The 21,691-nt window shown below is 42.8% G+C and overlaps 1 protein-coding gene across 4 annotated transcripts in view; it reads right to left on the bottom strand.

The window, feature by feature from the left end:
• Positions 1–21,691, bottom strand: part of SPAST (spastin) — a 41,607-nt gene that overhangs the window by 7,998 nt on the left and 11,918 nt on the right. For 2 of the 4 annotated variants that reach the window (XR_010791203.1, XM_066596120.1), the window contains exons 2-12: positions 20,457–20,540; positions 19,773–19,856; positions 11,674–11,769; positions 11,498–11,557; positions 7,790–7,971; positions 6,446–6,582; positions 4,316–4,409; positions 3,465–3,539; positions 3,310–3,381; positions 2,847–2,922; positions 1,998–2,089 (exon numbers count right to left, since the gene is read on the bottom strand). Coding sequence is in view for 3 of the 4 variants with exons in the window: in XM_066596120.1 (XP_066452217.1) it covers positions 1,998–2,089; positions 2,847–2,922; positions 3,310–3,381; positions 3,465–3,539; positions 4,316–4,409; positions 6,446–6,582; positions 7,790–7,971; positions 11,498–11,557; positions 11,674–11,769; positions 19,773–19,856; positions 20,457–20,540 (1,052 nt within the window). In the remaining variant the exon portion in view is untranslated. The remainder of the gene's footprint in view (positions 1–1,997; positions 2,090–2,846; positions 2,923–3,309; positions 3,382–3,464; positions 3,540–4,315; positions 4,410–6,445; positions 6,583–7,789; positions 7,972–11,497; positions 11,558–11,673; positions 11,770–19,772; positions 19,857–20,456; positions 20,541–21,691) is intronic. The other 2 variants (XM_066596121.1, XM_066596122.1) reach the window with 2 other exon arrangements.

Raw genomic sequence — 21,691 nt, 5'->3', positions numbered from 1 at the left:
GGACCAAAAAAAAAAGAGCTGCATGCATCCCTTTTTATTCAGGTATTTTGTGCTGGAACTGCCGACCGGAGGTTCCAGCGCAGATGTGAAAGCGGCCTTAGACCTCCTTCCCACGAACGGATTTCCGCCGCGTAATTCGCGGCGAAAATCCGCTGCGTTGCCCGCAGCTATTAGGTTCTATTGAACCTAATAGCTCAGGGCACACGGTGCGGAATTCCACCGCGGAAGTCCGCACTGTGAAATCTCCCGTCCTCACCCGCGGCATGCTCTGACGGTGTACGCGCAGACGGCTTCCATTGCAGTCAATGTAGTACAGCGGAAGATGGCGTGAAAACGCTTCCCCGCCTATCGCCACCGCGTCACATGACACGGCTGGCCGCGTCACGTGGCGCGGCTGGCGGGGAAGAGTCATGCGGGAGCGAGGACGCCGTATCCGCTGGTAAGTATGGGGTCTCTGGGGGGGCGCCGTGATGGAAAACTTGCGGTTTTGCCGCAGCTTCAAAACCCGCGTCACTTAGCCGCAGGTTTTGGAGGGCTTTGCCGCATGCTTTTCTGTTGTGGCCGGTTCTTCCGGTGTTCCAATTCAATCACACCACACTTGTTTATAGTCAGAGGATGCAAACTCCTAAGGTTTTTATACCTAGTCCTGCTCTCAGCTGAGAAGTGGATACATCTAGTCTATGCAATAGGCTGGTACATTCTAGCAGAGGAGCTGCTGTGTACTTAGCACATAGTGTATAGCGCGATTTGTGCGTCCTATTAGTATCCTGCAGTAAAGTAAATGACTATTATAACATTATCTGATCCAGTTGGAATAGATTTCCTCTCCATTTTCTAAATAAGCTCTTGCTGCTGTTATTGGCCGCATAGACTTCATCTGCGGCTTTGTAGGAGACAACAGGGAATCTCTAAAAGTACTTTTAGACAAGCAAAATATTTCTGCAAGATGCAGATTAATCTGCCGATACTGAATTTCTACTGCAAGTCTACATATCTTGTAGAAATATTACGCTCATTCGAAAGCACCCCAACTACAATATTTGGGTAAATGATGATATGGGAGCATGTAGATGCCAGTTATTATGGCCAAAACATGAAGTTTTTATTTTTTTCTAGTGTGACTGTTCAGTTATTTCATGTAAAATCAAATTTTTGGTTTTTATTTTTAATTTTTCTTCTAAATAAAGCCCGGATTAGTATGAAGATTACCCAGCAGAGCTTTATTTAGACACTATAACAGTATGCTTCCACAGGGCAAAAGGTTTTCCATCTGGGTCTTTCAGGCTGAAAATCCACAGTAGCTGAAAAGTAGATGAGATTTTACCAAACCTCATCCACATGCTGCAGAAAAGATCCACAACTTATCAACTTACGCTGCGGAATTTCACCCATATGAATGAGCATGGCAAAATGTGCATTTATTGCAGATTTTACATCAGTCAACCAAGATCTGTGGTGGAAAGTTCACTCCGCACGGCTCGCCCCCAAGATGTCAGCCAAGAAAACGTGCAAGAATCTGAGATAATTCAGCATTGCAGTAACAGAAAAGTAGTGGTAGATCACTTTCGAGCACTATGAAGCTGGACAATACTGCAGGATCATGCAATAGTGACTTCACAGAACCAGAAACTGCTGCCTTCCTTAATAGCATTATATAGAAGACAAGCTATGAATTAGAAAGGCCTCTCACACACAGGGCGTTTGCAAAAACGCTGCCTATTCATTTCAATGGGAGACACGTAGCTGAAAACGCCCAATGATAGAACATGCAACGCTTTCAAAACGCAGCGTTTTTCAATGCAGCGTTTTCAGCCTTGTGTGAGCAGCCCCATTGAAATGAATGGGAGCCTTGTACAGCGTTTAGCGCTGGGCTGAAAATACCCTGTGTGAGGGAGGCCTAAGAGTATATATAAAAAGATCTATCGACCTACCTACACATACTCCAGGACACATTTATGGTATTGAGGTAGAGTAAATCTGAACAAGTCCATACTTACACCATCAAACTCTATTAAAAATTCAGTCTTTAGTCGTCTGCTGGCATCATGCTCTCCTTCTCGCCTTTCACATAAAAGGCTATCTATCTCATCTGTAAAGAGAAACAGACAAAACTGAACTTACATATGACACTAACTGGACACACTGGCAGTTTTTACCCCCAATTGGGGAGGTGTCCGGGGGGGTGGGGTGGGGGGGGTCACATGACACAGGGATTCTCTTTTTGGTATTTTTTAAATCCCCAATACGATCTTGAAGCATCACCCTCACAAAACTGCAGGGCTTTTTAGGGTGCGATGGTCTGTTTTTGGCAGCATGTCCAACCCCTCAAACTTTATATCAGAACTTAAAGGGGTTGTCCGGTTATCGGACAGCATTATTCCAACTGCTTTAAAACAAGCAGAGCAGTACTTAACTCATTCTCTGCTGCAAGGGATCCAGCAATCTTGCCTGCCGCCCTCACAGTAATTGTTGTAGCAGAGGTGGTCACCAAAAAACACCTGACCATGGCAGCCAATCAGAGGCTGCAGCATCACCACCTGTTCTCCTGGCATCAGCACTCATATCATGTGTCATGACGCCAGGTGTTCAGAATGGGGACACTGCTGCGGTCAGGTGACATCTGCTGACATCCTGTTCCACAACAATCCCTGGGAGGCCGGTAGGGCAACATTGAAGGATGCCCATAGCAGACAACAGGTAGATTTAATTTAAGGCAGTTGCAGCTCTTGCAGAAATGTTGTCCAGTGACAGGGCAAACCCTTTAAGGAAGAAAAGGCAGAACAAAGACATACGTTGGAAAAAAAGGGCCAGTTTACGGTTACAGAAATCAGCCCGATTTGTCTTACCTATAAAGATGATAGATGGCTGTAGCTCCCTGGCCACAGAAAAAAGTGCTCGCACCAACTTCTCACCTTCTCCTACCTAAGAAGGAAATGACAAAGTAACCAACTAAAACCATATCAAAAGCATGTATGCAGCATTTTCACAGGGGTATAAAAAACACAGCCAGCACAAAATTGTACTAAAATTCGGGGCGAACTGTGCATCTAAAAATGGGTATTTATTTTATGCTGAATGCAGAAAGATTGAGCTGCAAAGTACAAAGCATTGATATTTCCACGAAACCGTCAAGTGTTAATGCCTCTAAGGCAGAAAAGAACAAATGCCTAATTAGCTCTGTTCCACATTACATTAGTAGATCAAGTTGTCAGCTCTTCACGATTATTGTTACGGTTTGTAACTCCTAGGTCATAGGCATAACAATACGTCAGTCTTTAAGGATACAGTCAGCAAGCATGTGTGACTTACATATTTAGAGGTGAGACTGGCTGCACTTATATTGAAAAAGGTTGCATTTGATTCAGCTGCTACTGCCTTAGCCTGAGAGGTAAAAACATAAGAAAAAAAATTATGAATAAACCATCCCAACACACTGAAATCTGTTGTTGTACAGCAAGCCTTACCAGCATAGTTTTCCCATTTCCTGGAGGACCGAACAGCAGTAGCCCGCGGGCAGGTGCCCTGAGCCCAGTGAACAACTAGGAGCAAAGTACAATCAGAATTAGGTCATTAACATATTTGAAGAACCTAAACAAACCTAACAGTCTAAACTACTTCATGAGATGGACAGCTGTTGGTTTGTGTGTGGAACACAATACATAAGGCAACTTTTGGATACCGCCCGTGATTGACATCTACATACAATAGACATCCCAAAAGAGAAGCGATTCCTGCATAAACTGCCAAGTTCCATTTTGTATATGAATTTGAAATGCCTCTGGGAAAGTGACGCAAACAAAGCATGCTGCGTTTTGAGGAGGAAAGAAAAAAGACAAAACAAACCGATCAAAAAAAAAAAAAAAAGGTCTGTGTTGGTAGACTTTCCAATATTCCAAAATTTATTAACAGTATTTGGGCTTTTTAAGAAAAAAATGTATTAATGATATAGCGATAAATAAAAAATAAAAATAATCTGAAAAAGTTCAAATGGAAATGCCATAAAAGAACACGTGTGAATCCAGCCTCATCTTTATCAACAGTCGCCATAAATTATCGCTACCACTTGAACAATTCCAAGGGTTTGTAACCATAAGAGACCAGTATAATAATGTGCTCTACCCTCGCCAACAGTGCCATCGACTAAAGAGTGGAGGTGATGAAGTCCTGACTTTCAGACTTGACAGCAAGGAGGCGGGGAGTCGGGTAATCCGCATACCCCTGGGCTCTATGTTCCTTGCTCTAGAAGCACCACTTAGTTTAAGTTTATGTAGATGTGACTGTTTCCCTTATAGCTGTAATATTCATACATAAATACCTCTGGACGAATAGAGGGAAGTATGACAATTTCCTGTAAGGCCTGTTTAGCAAGATCCTGTCCGGCGACGTCCGAGAACTTCACCGACGGCCCGCTAAATATGAACAAACAAAAAACACAATGACTTAAGAACAGCACCGTCTATACACATGAATCGCACATCAATGCAGGAGTGGGACAACATACATGTACAAGTTATAAGCAGGATGATAGAAAGTTATGAAAAGTCCAACATCTCATGTTAAGGCTTCAGAGATCACCTCTGGAGACTCCAACAGCTCTGTCCATTATATGGCAGCTGACCCAGTATGCAGCCATGTTTTTATGCTGACTGCACATCCTCTGCACACCGTTATATTTTTATAGAGCAGCATCCACAAAATATAGAGTAAGGCTAACTTCACACAGGAGAGCGCAAAATCAGGCCATGAATCACGGCCAGTTCATGCCCGCCATCATGTGAATTGCCCGCAGATGCGAGGCATTATGCCAAAACCACCTCGGGGAAGAAGCGATCCTCCGCTGCTGCGGAATCTCTCCCATTGCTTTCAATAGGGAGCCATCGCAGCATTGCGTGCACCTAGCACGTGGCGTGATGCTGCTGCTGGCCCTATTGAAAACAAAAGGCAATGCGAGAGCATGCACAAGATAGAACATGTCACAATTTGTTTGCCGCATCGCGGTGCCATGCAGGAAAGCATCGCTCATGCGTATGACCTCATTCAAAAGGAACGGGGTTCGTATTCGTGCGAGGTTTGAGCATCTTGCAACACACAGATCTTGCACAATTTTCTCATCAATGTGAAGGAGGCCTAAGGGTGGCTTTCCCATCTGTGCTCTAGGTTCCACTATACTGCTCTGTTGACTTCGTATGGAACAGGTCGGTGTTGAACGGACCGGACCCCATTGAGTCAATTCCGCTCAGCTGCCTGGCTTATAAAAAAGTGCGTTCTCTTCAGATGTAAAACCACCCAAAGTCTTAAATTTGAGCCACATTTCACCTCTCAATAGTCCAAGGCAGGAATCTGTAATGCCTCTGATCACATAAAACATACTGCAGACTTCACAGCCACAATGTGTTCTGACGAGCGTGGAGAATATTTCCGCTAGGTGTGAACTAGGTTTTCTAAACCCTATTAACTTTCTATAATATCATTTTTCAAGAGCCATAATTTACTTTATTTTTTCCGTCGACATGACCGTATAAGGGCTTGTTTTTTTTTCGTGGTGAACTATAGCTTTTATTGGTACCGTTCTTGCGTGCATAACGTATTGTAAAACGTTTATTTTTTTAGAGCAGGGAGGTGATCAAAATACGCCATTGTTTTTTTTTTCCTTTTTTTGCAGGTCAGTACGATTACAATACCAAAAACATCTTTTTTTTAGGTTTTTGCACAATAAAAACTTTTTTTCTTTTAAATTATAATTATTTTTGCATTGTTGCAAGTCCCATAACTTATTTTTCCATAGACTGAGCTCTGTGAGGGCATGATTTTTTTGCGTCACGAGCTGTAGTTTTTATTTGTACTATTTTGGAGAAAGATGGCTTTTTTGATCGCTTTTATTGCACTTTCTGCGAAGTAAAATGAATAAAAACAGCATTTTTCGTCAGTTTTTTTTAGGTTTTTTGCTGTGCAGGATAATTAGTGTGCTCAAATTATTGTACAGGTAGTTACGGACATGATACCATATATGTGGAGGGTTTTTTTTTAAACACACTATTTCCCTGAAAGGGACCTGATCCATAGCAGCTATGATAAGGCATTGCAGGACTTAAGGAATTGCAGTACATATCTTTTATAAGAGCGATCATAGGCAATGCAAAGCAGGACGCTGTCTGTGACCCTTTACATGCCACGATCTACATAGATCGTGGATTGCTGGGGGTTGACAGTGGGGGGACACTATCCTCAGGCACCCCCGCTGTTGAAACTGGAGGTTGGCTTCTGAACCCATGCCCTCCACAAGACATTAAGGTTACGTCTGGTCGCGTTAAATACCACACTGCCATGACATAACCTTACGTCATGTTGCATTAAGGGGTTACTATCTCAAATAACTACAATACCAGGATGAAACATTTACATGAAACTCACTGAGTCCAGACATTTATCCCAGAACGACACTTACCTATCTACAACTTCATTTAAAATTAGGTTTGCAAGGTTACTGTCGACATTTTTTAAGTTCTTCATATCTTTTTTCCTGAGACCTGCAGTTGGCGTTGTGGCTTTGTTGTACGGTCTGGTGGGTTTTACTCCAGCTCCCTTATGAGAAAAGGAAAAAAAAAAAAACACAACATAAGTCAAAGAAAAATGGCAGCAACCTTTTGACAGAATAGTTGATGGTTGACGTTGTGTGATTGCTTTGGGCATTTAATGTGGTAGAATGAACTCATCAGCTCCATCAAGTGATGGAAGTGCTGGATGATGAATCAGCAGCCCTCAGAACAGCACGCACAAAACACAAATTTCTGAAAACAGCAGCAAAAAAAAAAAAAAAAAAAAAGAATGTGGCTAAGGCTGACTATACACTTAATATAGCATGCGTTCTCAACAGGGAGAGTGCAGTAAGCTACCAGACACCTAACAACTTATCTCCTTCGAGAACAAAAGGATATGCATGTTGAAATTAGACATCCCAAATTTGCTCCCTCCTCTGGGAACATCTACCATTGGGGCAGTCAGGACACCACCATACACATTAGGTAGTTGGTTTGAGTCCAGTTATCGAATGTGCGTGGCCACCTTAAAGCTTTGTACACACTTTTGCTAGGGCTTTCTACTGGCATCAAAAACCTTGAAGTTAAACTGACCCTCCATTTTTGGGACAGAATTCTGTAAAAAGGACAAGAGAGGGCTGGAAGTAGAATACCTGCAGCCATTCTCAGCCAGCCATCAGATCCACCGATTCTGGGCCCAGATATAAGCTTTCCAAGATGGCCAACATAGTCTATAGACTACCAAATCCCCATAATCAGCATTAGGTTACTAGTACACTGTAATCTGCTCTCTAACTAGCCAGGACTGCTAAAATGATCAATGCTGGCAATCAGAGAGCAAAGCACAGTATGCATTTAGTGGTTAGAAAATTGCAGCCGCCATCTTGGACAGCCAAAAACAGAAGTAGATGACGGAGGAATGGCAGAGAAGACCGACAGCAGGTAATACAACCCACTCTATTCCCAGTACAGAATTTTGGCCTGAAACCAGAGGGTCACTTTAATAGTGTAGCATGCAGCATTATTCTTGCCATTAAGACAAATCTCTGGAGTCTGTCAACATTTGGATCCGTTGGGTGACTGACCCATCACCGAATCATGGTTTTATTATAAACTGAAGCCACAAGGTCAGTGTGAATTGAAATAAAAGTTTCTATTGTTTGTGCGCTTTACTGTTATAGGCTAACAAGTAGAATCCAATAATATAAGATGACAGATACAAGACGAGACATACAGATTGGCCTTTGGCATACCCTATGAGCTGAAGGATTTGGACCAGTTTGCCTATTAACAGAAGATGATGAAGTGGTACAACTGGGTATCCTAGGCGTACTGGAAATAGCAGGGGACATAGCTTTGGGTGTGACCTTTGTCCGTGGCTGAGAATTGCTGGTAACAGAGGAGGGGTCTTTCTTTTTTGGAACTGCACCTTTCTCTGAAATCAGAATTTGCAACAGAATAGTTAATCCTACATTGTACAACTATCAGAGGACAAAAAACACTGCAAGCTCATGCCACAAATACATCCTTCATCTGTGCAACATTCTAGCTTGTTACACAAAGCCTTCCACTTTTGGTCCTGTTAGGGAGGTGAAAGGTTCCCTTTAAAAATAAAGGTTACGTTACGGTGTTAGAGGAGGCAACAGGGAACTCTGGAACTTTTTTTTTTTTTTTTCAATACCCCTCTGAAGTTGGTGCACGGCAGAAAATCTGACTATCTTCGGAGTCCTGTGCTCACATTTCTCCCATAGACATGTATAGATTTTTGTGCTGCGCGCCAAATTAAGAGGGGAGACACTACTGGAGTGCGGGAGCAGGAAAATAAAAAAAAAAAAAAAAAAAAAAAAAGAATAAAAAAGGAGACCTCATCCAGTTCCCTGTCATGCCCCCAATAGCACTATAACTTAGTTTAGGGAGGTGACTGATTCCATTTAAACTTCATAACGCAAAACAGGTGACATCATACAAGATGAGGGCAAAAGTCAAGATTGGTTGTATGAAAACGGTCTACAGTGTTTATAAAAGGGGACAAAAAAAAAAAAAACAACTCAACTCTTAATATGTATTACTGTAAATAAGTACTTACCTGCCAGCACCCATTACTGGGCACATGGAAACAAGCAACTTGGCAGCTGTGCTAATTAACACACCAAGACCATATAGAAGGATTCATAACCAGATCTTGACAACTAAAGGAACTAGTTTTTCAGCTTTGGACTTGGTACATTTTGTAAGTAGTAGAATGTGCGGTGAACAAAGTAAAAGTACCTATTTTTCAAGAAATTGCTGCCACAAAGGCACCTTTAGATTATAAATCAGAGGTCCCCAACCTATTGTATCTTATGAGCCATATGCAATTTTCAGTGATGGTTGAAAGCCACCATAAACTCAAAAAGCAAAAGGAAAGAAGTTTTTAGGTTAGGGCTACACAGCCCCCCCACACACACAGCCAAAGATCGCATGGAGGCCCTTTTACATCACATAATGCTGCGACTCACATGTTGCTCCGTCCACAACCGGACAAATCACAAGAAAATTAAAACCAATTGATTAATTTTGATTGTTGGGTCGCAGTTACGGCAATGTGAGAGTTGGAATGAGACCACACTCACGTTAGGATTAGTGTCACAGTGCAATCTTTGACGGTGCTACATGTGTCATGGCCAAGATTGCTGCATAGCCTAGCCCTAGGCTGAGAAGCAAGCAGTGAAATTCAAAAACATTTGCTGGTAAGCATGTGTGAAATTTGACCAATATGCCATCCAAACTGTTTGGTGCCTAGGATATGTTGGCAATAGAATCAATTCGCAGTACATATGGTCAGAACTAAGAACTGCCATGACAAGCCACGGATTGGGGACATTTTTCTAAATGGTTACTAGGGATCTTTATATGGAAACCCCTGCGATCTATGAAGAAAAGTTTATGGTGCAGAAGAGAGAATGCCGACTGTTATCCTACACCACTGAAGTATATAACCAACCTTACAATTTAGGTGAGACGGCAGTTACCCAAAATGATAAAAACATTAAAACCCTCTTACACCACTCACCCAAACCCACATAGCACCTTGCAAACTACATCAATCCAAGACAGTAACAACTCAGACGACAATCCTCAATCCAGTTAACGCTGCCATGTTCATCTCTCCAGCTGTTGATGTATAAATTCACCTGTGTTGTCCCGTCTGCTAGTGCCAACCCATGGCTCAGAGAACCCCAAATGTCAGGCTGCATTCACATCTGCATATAGGATTAGCTTTGTAATTACCATTTACTATTACTATTTCTAGGGGTAAGAGCTTAGTATTTCTGTACAGCGATCCAGCCCTCAGAGCCTCTGGACAACCATCTTCTTCTAGTCAACTTCTCAATGGAACAAAACTACTTGAGTAGTGTTTCCCAACACCAGTCTAAAGACCCCATCAACAGGTCACGTTTTCAGAATATCCTAGAGACATACCACCAGTGGCCATTTCTGTGATACAAAAGGAAATCCTGACCTGTTAAAGGGAGTCTTGACATCACCGCACTAGGTGCAAGACCGGGAGAGCCAAAGAGCATGAAACTCAGCACCTGGATGCCCGCCTAACACAACAAGGCTTCTTTCACCGCGTTGTGACTATCTGCCTTGGGTCTCTCTCTGAATCATTGAAAACTATTCAGACAGAACCCTGAACAGAACCATAAACTTTAAGTCACACAAAGATCACTTTGGTCTGACAGAGAAGCATAGTCTACTTAACTTCTGTCTTCCAAAATAGATGGGAGTTAAAAAGAAATCTTGTCAATTGAAGACTAAAGTAACTTCATTTGACTCAGTCTGTAGTGCCATGGAGGGTTCTGTCAATACAGTCACACAGAACCCCAAGACAGAAGGCCACAACACAGTGAAAAAAACTTTGTGAAAGGACAGAGACCATTTGGCAGCAGAAGGAATGATTTATATCTCTAAAAAGCTAGATTATGACATGGCATGGCATTCTGGGTACGTGTATTAAAAAAATAAATGTAAAAATTGGAATATTCGAACACCGAGAGGCAAATTGGTCCTAGAACGCTGAAAACAAAAAAACAGACTAAGGCCTCATGACCATGGGCGGATCGGATTCCACATGCGGGAGCTCGCAGAAGAATCCGACCCTGCCGGCGGCCAAGGACACTGCATGCCTGTCCGGGTCTTCTATTTTCTTTACCGTGAAGGTGTGCAGAAGCACCTGTCGGCACGCAGTGGAGTTTGTTTTTGTTTTTAAACTCCTGCTTTCCGACGGAATCCTTGGCCTGTCCACAATTTAATTGCAGATGGGCTGTCAAGGGAAGCTATCCGCACTGTAACTGCACTGAAATGGAACGTGCTGCGATTTGTTTTCCGAACCAAAAGGTCCGCAAAACAAATCTGCATGCTAATTCATGTGCGGACGCCCAGCTTGATGCGAGGGTTACCCACACGGATTCCACAAATCAGTTCCGCCTGTGAACAGTGGGCCTAACACTTTTCTTTCATTGATCGTAGTGCTGACTTGTTTTTAACATCACCTGTACCCTGAAATGCCCCCTAAGTAAAGCGAATTTCACGCGGGCGAGGGCAATATTGGGCAGTGATTCAAGGCCCAATATCGTACTTTCCACCATGTGAAAGGCCCGTGGACGTAAGGCATTTTCATGTGAAAACAGCCTAGTATCACTACCGGGATTCCCTTCTTTCCCGCGGGGATGAAGCGATTCCTTCTGCCGCGGATTCCACCAGCCACTGCTGCCACAGCAGAGGATCTCGGAGTTCTCCCATTGTTTTCAATGGCGCAGGTGCTGCTGCCCCAGGCTCCATTGAAAATAACGAGTGTTATCGGGAAAAAAAATAAAAAATATAACATGGCGCTTTTTTTTTTCCTTCACGCAATATCGCAAACATAAAAAGGAAACCATTGAAAATTATTGGTTTCATAATTCAGCATTTCCACTTACTCTCGCATTGTGCGATTTTCTTGCCTGTGTGAAACCGGCCTAAGCCACACTTCTGTAAAACTAGACCATGGGTGCCGAATTACCAGTTGTAGAAGGTAAACAAAAAAAAGAAAAAGGTGAGATTGTCTGAAGATATTTGGAAGCAAGAGACATGGCATCAGTAAAGCTAAACCCACCTGGCTTGAGATGTCCATTGCGGCAAGGTAGGTTAGTACTGTCACTATACACCTCCATTTGCTTGTTCTGACCTTGTATATCTGCTTGCAGCGTTGCTATGCAAACAGAGGAAAAGGGTAGAAATCAAATAAAAAGATGGACAAAATCAAACTACTGCTACTGACGTCAAACTAGCAGAGTACACAGGATACTGTCCAACGGGAGGTTGAATGGAGCTAATACTAGAAGTGATAGGACTTTACTTTTGGGGTGTAGAATGTCGTTTTCATACAAACTAGATGTATAAATGGTCCTCCATGAGACCAAAAGTTCACTAATAATATACACAGACTACAGCGGCCCAAGAATTATATGTGCGCCGTGATGAGAGAACGCCAATCACTGTAGATCGCAGTATAATTGCCAGTTACAGGCATTACATAAACTGCATGCAAATTGGAAGATGGAACAATACCTCTGATAGCGCCACCTATTGAAAAAGCACCTTCTAGGTGCTCGCCTTGGAGAAACAATACCCTTCCTGAGCCACACCTATAGGCCTCTAACTAGCCAAGCCAGAAACCTACTGCACACGGATGAGGGGCAATCATCACAAAACAGCTTGATGGTATTCTGGCTTTGGCTTACAACTTCCAGTCATTGTTAGAAGACTTGCTTAAAAAGTCTGACATTGACTTGCAGAAATACTGCCTGCTAATAGGTGACGCTGCAGAGGTATGCCATCTTCCCATTAGCATATATTTCCCAGAGGAGCATGCATGGCCTTATAAGTCTCCTCACTCACCTTCTAGGCGATCTCCTTAAGGAGAAAAGATACCCTTCCTGACCCATAAAACTACATGTTTCATACACCAATGATGGATTTGTTAACGGATGCATGAAACCACACATACGCACGCAGCTCCTATCGACAGCTCACCACAAAGGGCAAGAATTTACAGTGTTAAAGTCACTCGAGTCAGGACCTTAGAAAGAATTTCGCGTAGGGTAAATTTGCCATAGAGGGAACGTTATACCCAAATCTATTTCATTACTGGGACAGTATCTGCAGTGAGGACTAGGATTTCCTAGGTCCACAATCTCTGCTCCATGATTATTTTCTTATTCGGCAGCTGGTTAAGAGCTACTATATATACTGTATATACAACAGTTTATGGCCATTATGACTGTTGGAAAGGATTGTTACAATAACAGATTTACTGGCAATCAGAAAAGAGGAAGATCAACAGTCATGAATTAAAAATGTTGTGTATGAGAGCTTTAAAGGAGACATTCGCTGTCAGAACAATGCGCATAAATTATAAAGGTGTAATGGAAGACAAACATTAGGAAATAGACAAAATAGAAGACAATTCGCTAGAATTACACTTTAGACAGTTAACACCAATTTCTCATAGCCATAAGAATATACGGTATATGGGCAACTCTGTTTAACAAAATTATTGCTTGTAGTGACCTCAATTAACAGTTTATACACATATAAGACCAACTGAATGACTAGCAAGAAGAATGACAAAAAAAATAAAAACACAACATAAATCCTCCACAAATGTGTAATGCAATAAAGAAAAAAAATGCAAATGCAGCGCATGCAACACTCAGACGCGTTAGTAGCAAGTAGGAAAGGGCTGTAAATTAATCTTATGAGCTCACTCACGCTTTACCATTACAGGCTCTGTTACATCAGTCGTTAGTAGAGATTAGTGGAGCAAATGACCACAGACGAGTGCAAAAACGTTTCTGTATAAAGGTGTAACTATGGTAGTATCCGGTCAGATCTGAAGCTTTGTGACGTTCGGGTACCGAGTCATAAACACAAAGACAAGCAGTCCCATTATATTTAATGTATTTAAGGCCCCGAGTGCTGGCCTAGGTTATATATTCAGGACATCAGAAGCACGCCAACATACGCGGCAGTAAAGGGACAGAACAGCAGATACAAGGTCGTTGTCCGTGAAGCATAATGTGCCTCCTCAAGGAGATAGAGTGGGGTATTGTCTCTTTGAAGAGAGCACCTAGGCGAGTAAGAAGACTTATGCAAATATTACCTAGAGATGCATTGCCTTATATTACCCGGAGGAGCATGCATGGCCTTATAAGTCTCCTCATGCACCTAAGTGCTCTTCTCAAGGAGAGAAAATACCCCTCCCGATTCAAGTCTTAGGAACCTCACTAGCCAAGCCAGAATCCTACTGCACACTGATAAGGGGCAAACACCCTGAAACAGCTGTCTGTGTATGATATTCTGGCTTGGTTTTTAAATTCCTAATCTTTGTTAAGACCTATATAAAGTGTTGTAGATTGAATTGAAAAAAAAAGAAGCTACCATCCAATAGGTGGCGCTGAAGAGAAGCATAGTTGAATGCCAATAGTAATGATGGACCGTTGCATTTGCTCACATCTCAAGCCATAGACAGATAAAAGTTGGCCAAATATCCAATTTCCGTAGGACTGATTGACCATTTCATATGCGAGGGGTGTTCACAAGTCTCTCCAGATGCAAGATGTTAAGCAGCTGGAGTTTGAACCTGTCCAATAGTTTGTTCCCATGGGAGAGGTGTCGCTGCCAGAAGTTTATTCCACTCCCCCTACAACATATACACGCTCAGCCGAGAAGTCATGAAATGCAAAGTTTATTAAGCACTAACATTTTTTGGCTGAGAATGTGTTTAATAGTCTACGTGGAGTGTTGGGGGTCGCCACCTCAGTCATGTATATTAGGACTACAGTTTTGTCACATCTCCCATTGTGTATAGTCGAGTATATCCATGAGGACAGATGAAACACTTCCTATACAGACTCCCACACCGAAAACTACTTCACAGGATTTCTTACAAAATGCTGCAGTTTTCACCCCCGAGGGTGAATCCACACGGGTGAGAAAACCTTGCAAGTTTTGAGTGCAGCAAGACGCATGAAAATATAACCCATTATTAGTGATGGGTGTATGCACGAGCGACTTTTCTCTTGCAGCGATGCTGCGAGACGGAAACTTTGCAGGGTGTTCCATTTTCGTGCGAGTCTCAAAATGAATAGGACTTGCAATGTACGGTCCCCCACACAGACGAGGTGTCCATGTGCTGTGCAAGTTGCACCAGAGAAAGTCGGGCCCAACTTGCAGTTGCCCGTGTGAATGCATCCTTACTGAACGGAGGGTGTGGGTGTATGGAGCTTATCCAGTGTTCCTCTTAGCGGTTTATATTCCTACAAGCGGGCAGCAGTATTGGAGCACTCTGTGCATTAATAATGTTGCCGCCAGACTGGTGCCATACAACAGACACGGACAGGTACCAGCGACGCCATCAGTGCTTCTTTTGGCATCATCCCTGTAACTGAAGAACTGCAGCTGGTTTTCATGGAGGAATGTAAAGTGATCAGTCGGTGCTGGGAGGCATTATACTTCTTGCTCGGATGTGCTGATAACATGGAGCGCTAGACAAGCAGCCTTCTATCATCACGGAACTAAGGTCTCCCACCGTGTAACATCACTGGATCCTAAACCATTGAAGCTTTTCACAAAAATACGTCAACTTGTCCTGATTTTATTGAAGGAAAAAGGACAATTCCAATTGCTACATATAAATGAATAATAATGAGTATTCTTGAATTTATATGCTAAACCTCATCATGGATATAACCGCCGTGTACTGCAGGGATATATACGGTTGTATCGTCAGCTCTTATTAACCTCATAAACTAAAGTCATGGGCTCATAGGAGAGAAACACTAAATGCACGGACAGGACTATTATACTTTGCCTCTTCCATGTCCCCGCTGCTGTCCTTTTGTAAAGCTGTGGCCGCATGCAGATCACAGACTACAAAGGCGTGCATAATATGACCGGACTAGTCCTCTCATTCTACGGGCAGTTGTGGCCGCAGGGGGATCATGCTTTGTTTGCATAGGTCACGGTCAAGAAATTCAATCCTTGTTGGGAAATGGCTGGTGAGCTATTAATTTCCTAGCTTGGTAAAGATTGGGTCCTTAAGGGGTTAAAATTAATCATGGTATTTATGCACAGCGTTTGGTCCTGGGCTTTAATTCCCGCCAATAGCAGATGTGGGGTTAAAGCCTCTTTTCCTGCAATTGAGGAAGAGCAGGTCGGGTTTTGAGCTGTTAGTCACAGCTGAGGACCCAGAGGGGATGGGAGAAGCAGTTAACTGTTTCTGCCTTCTCCTTTCCCATAAATATAGCGCTATGAGCGCTATATATTAGAAAGTGAAAGCAGAAGTACTACTACCATTATGTGACCCGGAAATCATGTGACCACCAGGAGCCCCCTGTTACAACAGAGCGGCAGGGTCCTAGCAGACCCTGATCAGCTCTGAAAGTGACTTGTCACTGCAGGGGAAAAGTGTGAAATAAAGAAGAAAGAGAAAAAAAAAAAAAAAAAACACACAAACAAAAAAAAAAAACACAATGTGAATATTCCCCAGGGGTCTTATATGGGGTTCATAGAGGTTGTTTAAATAAATATATAAAAATATATTGCCAGCCAAGACAGTAGCTGTATGCACCCTGTAAGCAAAACCATACATACTCCTATATCAAAACGTCCAAAAACCTAAACAAATTTTTTTTAGCCCCAATAAAGCTTAAAAGAAAAAAAAAAAAAAAAAGCAACAAATTAAAAGATTAAATAATTGCTCTATATGTCACAGAAAAAAGCGCATCAAAAATAATTTTGGTAGCTGAAGGACAAAAGAAAATAAGAAGGTAAAACCACCACATGGGTAAAATCCCTAAGACGTGTCTGGTCCTTTAGGTACAAAACATCCTGGTCTTTAAGGGGTTAATGCCATGTTTGTATGTTCACTCTTCAGGTCATCAACAAAGCCAAGGATGAACAGCAGTGGAGCTGGAGCAGTAAGTATCTACCACATCATACTTAGGACAGAGGTTGCTGCAGACATGGCCCAGCAGTACACATGGGCAGAACACGTGCAGAAGACGAGGGGCCTCAAACGTCTGGGACTGTTAGGACGAAAATCTGAAACCACCTTGCACACAGCATATTCATCATTGCCCTCAGAGCATGCTCGGAGCGTGGAAGACAAAGAAACCAGGACTGGGGAGAGGTAGACAGCCAGCCAGGAGCAGGAGGGAGAGTGTGGACAGCAGTCACTGCCCAGTACTACAGTCCTGGTTACTGTCTGAGCATGCCCAGAATAGAATGATGAATATGTCTGTAGAAACAATGGTGATGTTCTGTAGACACCTTGTATTAAAAATAGCTATAAAAAACAATGCGCTTCACTTAGTTTCTGCAACTGGGAACCCTTACAGTCTCTGGGAAGCGATGGCGTTCAGCCACTCACCTAAATATAGTATTGCTATCCTACAGTCAGACCCTTTCTGCACGGGACAACTTGTCAGATGCTGAAAAGATCCTCCCAGCCATAATTGTTCCTGCTCTTTTACAAAGGAACAATCATTGCTAGTGCATGGAGGCGAAGCGTGCAGGGGGATCGTCCGACCCACCTCCATTCACAGTAAACAGGCAGTCGTTCATAAGGGATACTGCCAGTTTACATGGGCGAACCCTCATTTGTTTTCTACATGCAGAAACTAGACAAAAGACGAGAAGCGAATGTTTGTCGTTCAGTTGGGGTGTGGATTTACACCAAACAATTTATTGGCCGGTGTAAGAGGGCCCTCACCTAGGTCTCCAGCGGTACAGTAGACCTGCCACCAGTGATAAGAAGATTCTCCTCACTGGATATACAGCAAAGCTGATCAGTGATTACACAAGACAGGAAGCATCAGTGTATTGTAGCCAATGTGAAACATGAAATATTTCAGGAGTTATATGAATACTCACAAGTGGCAAGAAGAACCCAAGCATTAAAAAAAAAAAAAAATTATATAATATATATATATTTTATTTTTTTTTTTTAATACCCAATTTAAGTAAGGTCTTTGTCTAACGATACATTCCTTTTCACACCAACAGGACTTTATTAGTAATTCCCCACTAAGTAGAAGCCTCTGTAAATACGTTAGTAATGCACTCTACCACACTAGTAAGCGATTAGCTAGAAAGAACAATAGCGGCATGCGCTGTACTAAAGATGTCAGAAGTGCGACATGCAGGCAGAGTAAAGAAAATCTGTCATGATGAATAAAATAACTCATTTTGTATCCTTGTAAGGATCAGTCATTATTACGTTCATTTACATACAAGTCTGAAGGCTCATTTATACTTGATGAATGTCGGGCAAACGATGCCCGACACTCGTCCCCGCATATACTCACTCCCGTTCTGCTGCACAGAAGAGAGTATCCCTGGGTCGCTCACAGAGCGGCCAGCAGGGGACAGGGGCAGCTGGAGAAGATTTCTCTCCCCGCCCCACTCCATTCACTGTAAGTAGCAGTCGTTCAGTACTGAACAGCCGCTGTGTAAAGTGAATGGAGAGGGGCGGGGAAGAGCGAGGAGTGAAATCTCCTCCAGTCGCCCAGGGCTTCTGCTGCCTGCTCTGTGAGCGAGCCAACGATACTCGCTCCTGTGTAACTGCACGGGAGTGAGTACACGCGGGGATGAGCGCAGGGCACCGTTTGCCCGACATTTGTCCAGTGTAAATGGGCATTAATCATAGATAAAAACCGTAACAAATGCTGAAGACAAAGGGTAGGTGCACACAGCGGGAAATACCAGCGGATTTCACCACAGGTCCGTTAGGACGTGTGGATTTGCTACAGATTTCACTTCTCTACAATCTACAGCAGAAAGAGACATGTCACAGATTTAAAAATCAGCGCCGAAGTGCAATCCGTGCAGAAAACTTCCACAAGTTGTTACTTCAATCTGATCCAGATTCTGCTTACACAAAAGGAAACCCGCAGCACTTCCGTTAGTGTGCCTTCACCATGATTGAGAGCATGACAGATTGTTTTTACAAATGACGAGTATTAGCAGTGCATTCATGCAATCCCATAGCCGACCATAGGCAGCAGGTGAGAAATAAGCAGCTCTATTCAGTGTAGCATTAGTGTGCAGCTGGCGAACACTCAGCTCAAGCCCAGTTATATAGATGCAAACATACCGCACGGGATGGGATCAAATAGCATATGATCAAGGAAAAGTAACACTATTGCTTCACAGCACTCAGCACTTACCATTCTTACAAGATCGCTCCTGTAGCCTTATACGTGCTAATTGTCTTCTACTGTAAGGTGAGGTCTTATTTTATGGAAATAAAGCTTAAATCGCTGTATAGTGAACAGGTTGGACTACTTTCTCTAGTAAGCTTCTGTATGTCAGTATTCCCCATGATCAAGAGCTCTGCATGCTGGATTTCAGAGCACAAGATCGTTTACATTCGCAGCCACCCGGTCTTACGTCCCCATCACAGGTGCTGACCGACAGCTCTCCCTTCACACCCACTCGTAAGATGAAAGTAAACACCTGTGGTTGGGAGAAGTCAAACTGTCCAGCCAGAGCTTTTCTCTAAAAATGACTGCAGGTAAAAAAAAAAAAAAAAAAAGAGGAACAGACATATGAAGTTTATTAGAAAGGTGCAAAACTTTTCACAATACAAGGATTGCCTTTACTTATATATAACAATCAAGCCCAATTTGCCCAGACAAAATATGCAGGTAAGTGCTAAATCTACTCCAGAATCGTCTAGAATCAGTTCCTGCCGCCATCATACATCTGCAGAAACATTAAATGGATTGTTACCGCCATTAGGCAGTGGCCAGAAAGATCAATAGACAGCTGCAGCTTCTTCTCAGGCCTTTCCCAACACACAGCCCCGCTCTAGCCCTTGGGTTGCATAAGAGTCAACCCACCTGGGATCCCCACCGATCAGCTGTATGAGCATGTGATATCACTGTCAGTCACATGGCGTAAGACTAGCCCAGTCCTATTTAAGGGAATGGGATAGAGCTGTAATACCAGGCACAGCCACTATATAACATATGGCGCTGTGTCTGATATGAACAGAATTGACCGTGCTACTTGCCTGTGCACCATTGTTAATTCAATCAGCTGATCGGCAGCATCCCTAGTGACGGACCCCCGCCAATTAATTATTAATGACCTAACCTGAGGACGACCGTTTAGTCCCAGAAAACCCCTTTAAAACCAGACACATACCTAGTAACTGTAAGCGATCCTTTGCCATCAGTAAATTTCTCATCATTTTTGCTTGGATTCGTCGTGCTCGGTCATATGGCTCCCCTTCAATTGGAAACAGAAGAAATCTCGTGAGACCAATTATGTGACCTATGCAAGACTTTTATATTACCTATATTTGTCTTTTTTTGGCCAATCACTGCATTTTGTGGGCAATCTACTGTAATCCTTCCAATTTTAATGCTGTAGTATAAATCACAAGTTTAAATTTAATGAAAACATGGTAATACAATAAAATAACTTTTCTATAGCTTATACCGGAGACTTCTAGAATAATGACTGAATACACTTGTAAAAAGTCCAATCTCTGGACACAGAGCTGCTCTGACTTCAAACAGTACCAAGAACAGTTAGATGCGTCTATACAGTGATGAATGGACTTGGGATCTATGACGCTCCAAGTCTGGGTCAGCAGACCCCCAGTTAGGCCTGGACACCCTCTTGTATTACAGGTGCAGAAATGTGTCTAGAATACACTCATGGGAAACTGACCCAATTTGGTAGACTTAATACTTGGTGCCACAATACTGAAATCGATCCAAGACCGTCCCAAGTAGCAGAATTTAGACCATATATTACACTCCCTTATTTATGGGCAACGGTAATCCCAACATGCATCCCCATACGACCGAATGGTACACTTACCTTGTCCACTAACTTGCACTGCAATTCCTTTCTCTAGCTCTTGAATACCCTTCTTGTAACATTCAATAGCTTGTTCCTTTTGGTCTGGAAATAAAAAGAGACATGTTTTACCGAATTACTGCAAAGTAATAAAGACAGTATGAGCAAGTACTACCGATCTCAGAGTGCAGGTACAACGCATCACCGCTAGACACAGATATACATCGCTCTCGGATGCGTTACCCCTTCCCGATGCAGCCAGTTGGACATGTACTTTTTTTCCTTTCACATCCAAGAGCTACAACTTTTTTCTGTCAACATAACCTGGGAGGGCTCGTGCTTTACAGTAGGACTATTTTTTAAATGAGACCATAATGTGCTACATGATGCACAAAATTATGTATCGTGGAATGAGAAAGAAAGAAAGAAAAAAAAAAAAAAAACACAATTGCACCATTGTTCTTAGTGTTTCATGTCTTTGGTACTCACTAGAGATGAGCGAGCGTACTCGGAAAAGCACTACTCGCTCGAGTAATTTGCTTTATCCGAGTATCGCTGTGCTCGTCCCTGAAAATTCGGGTGCCGGCACGGAGCGGAGAGCTGCAGGGGAGAGCGGGGAGGAACAGCCCGCTCTCCCCTGCTCCGACTCACCTGTCAGCCGCAGCGGCACCCGAATCTTCAGGGACGAACACAGCGATACTCGGATAAAGCAAATTACTAGAGCGAGTAGTGCTTTTCCGAGTACGCTCGCTCATCTCTAGTACTCACCAAGTGGTAAAAACACTGTGGTAATTTATTCTGTGCATCAGTACAATTGCGCCGATACCCATATTTATATATTTTTATTACTTTTTCAAACAAACCCCATTCACCACCTCATTTAATTGGACTGTGCTTTTCTATCTAGCTAAAAAGACCAACAGTGATGGAAAACCTGAGAGACGTAATAAAACAGTCATGTTTTCACACATTAAACTCTAAAAATCAAAATCAATTTGCGAACGTTCAGCATGTTCTGCTAAGGAAGTCTGCTATCCAGTATATGGCCTGCTGAGAGCGCTGGAAAATTATCTACTGAGCAGATGGGTATATGATGGTAGGCATCCTTGATGTCGAAGGATGACAAACTCCTGCGGTTCTATTGAGGCAATGACTGATCTTCGTGACTTTTACATACAAATTCAGCTTCCTCCTATCCAAAAATGTTCTGCCAGAGCCATCCTTCTTGGGTACCACGAGAAGATTTGAATAGAAAC

Source organism: Eleutherodactylus coqui, chromosome 3 (genome assembly GCF_035609145.1).
Source record: "Eleutherodactylus coqui strain aEleCoq1 chromosome 3, aEleCoq1.hap1, whole genome shotgun sequence".
In the NCBI taxonomy this organism is placed as follows: domain Eukaryota; kingdom Metazoa; phylum Chordata; class Amphibia; order Anura; family Eleutherodactylidae; genus Eleutherodactylus; species Eleutherodactylus coqui.
Note: the sequence above shows the minus strand (reverse complement) of the source record. Positions and strands in the feature narration are given on the sequence as shown.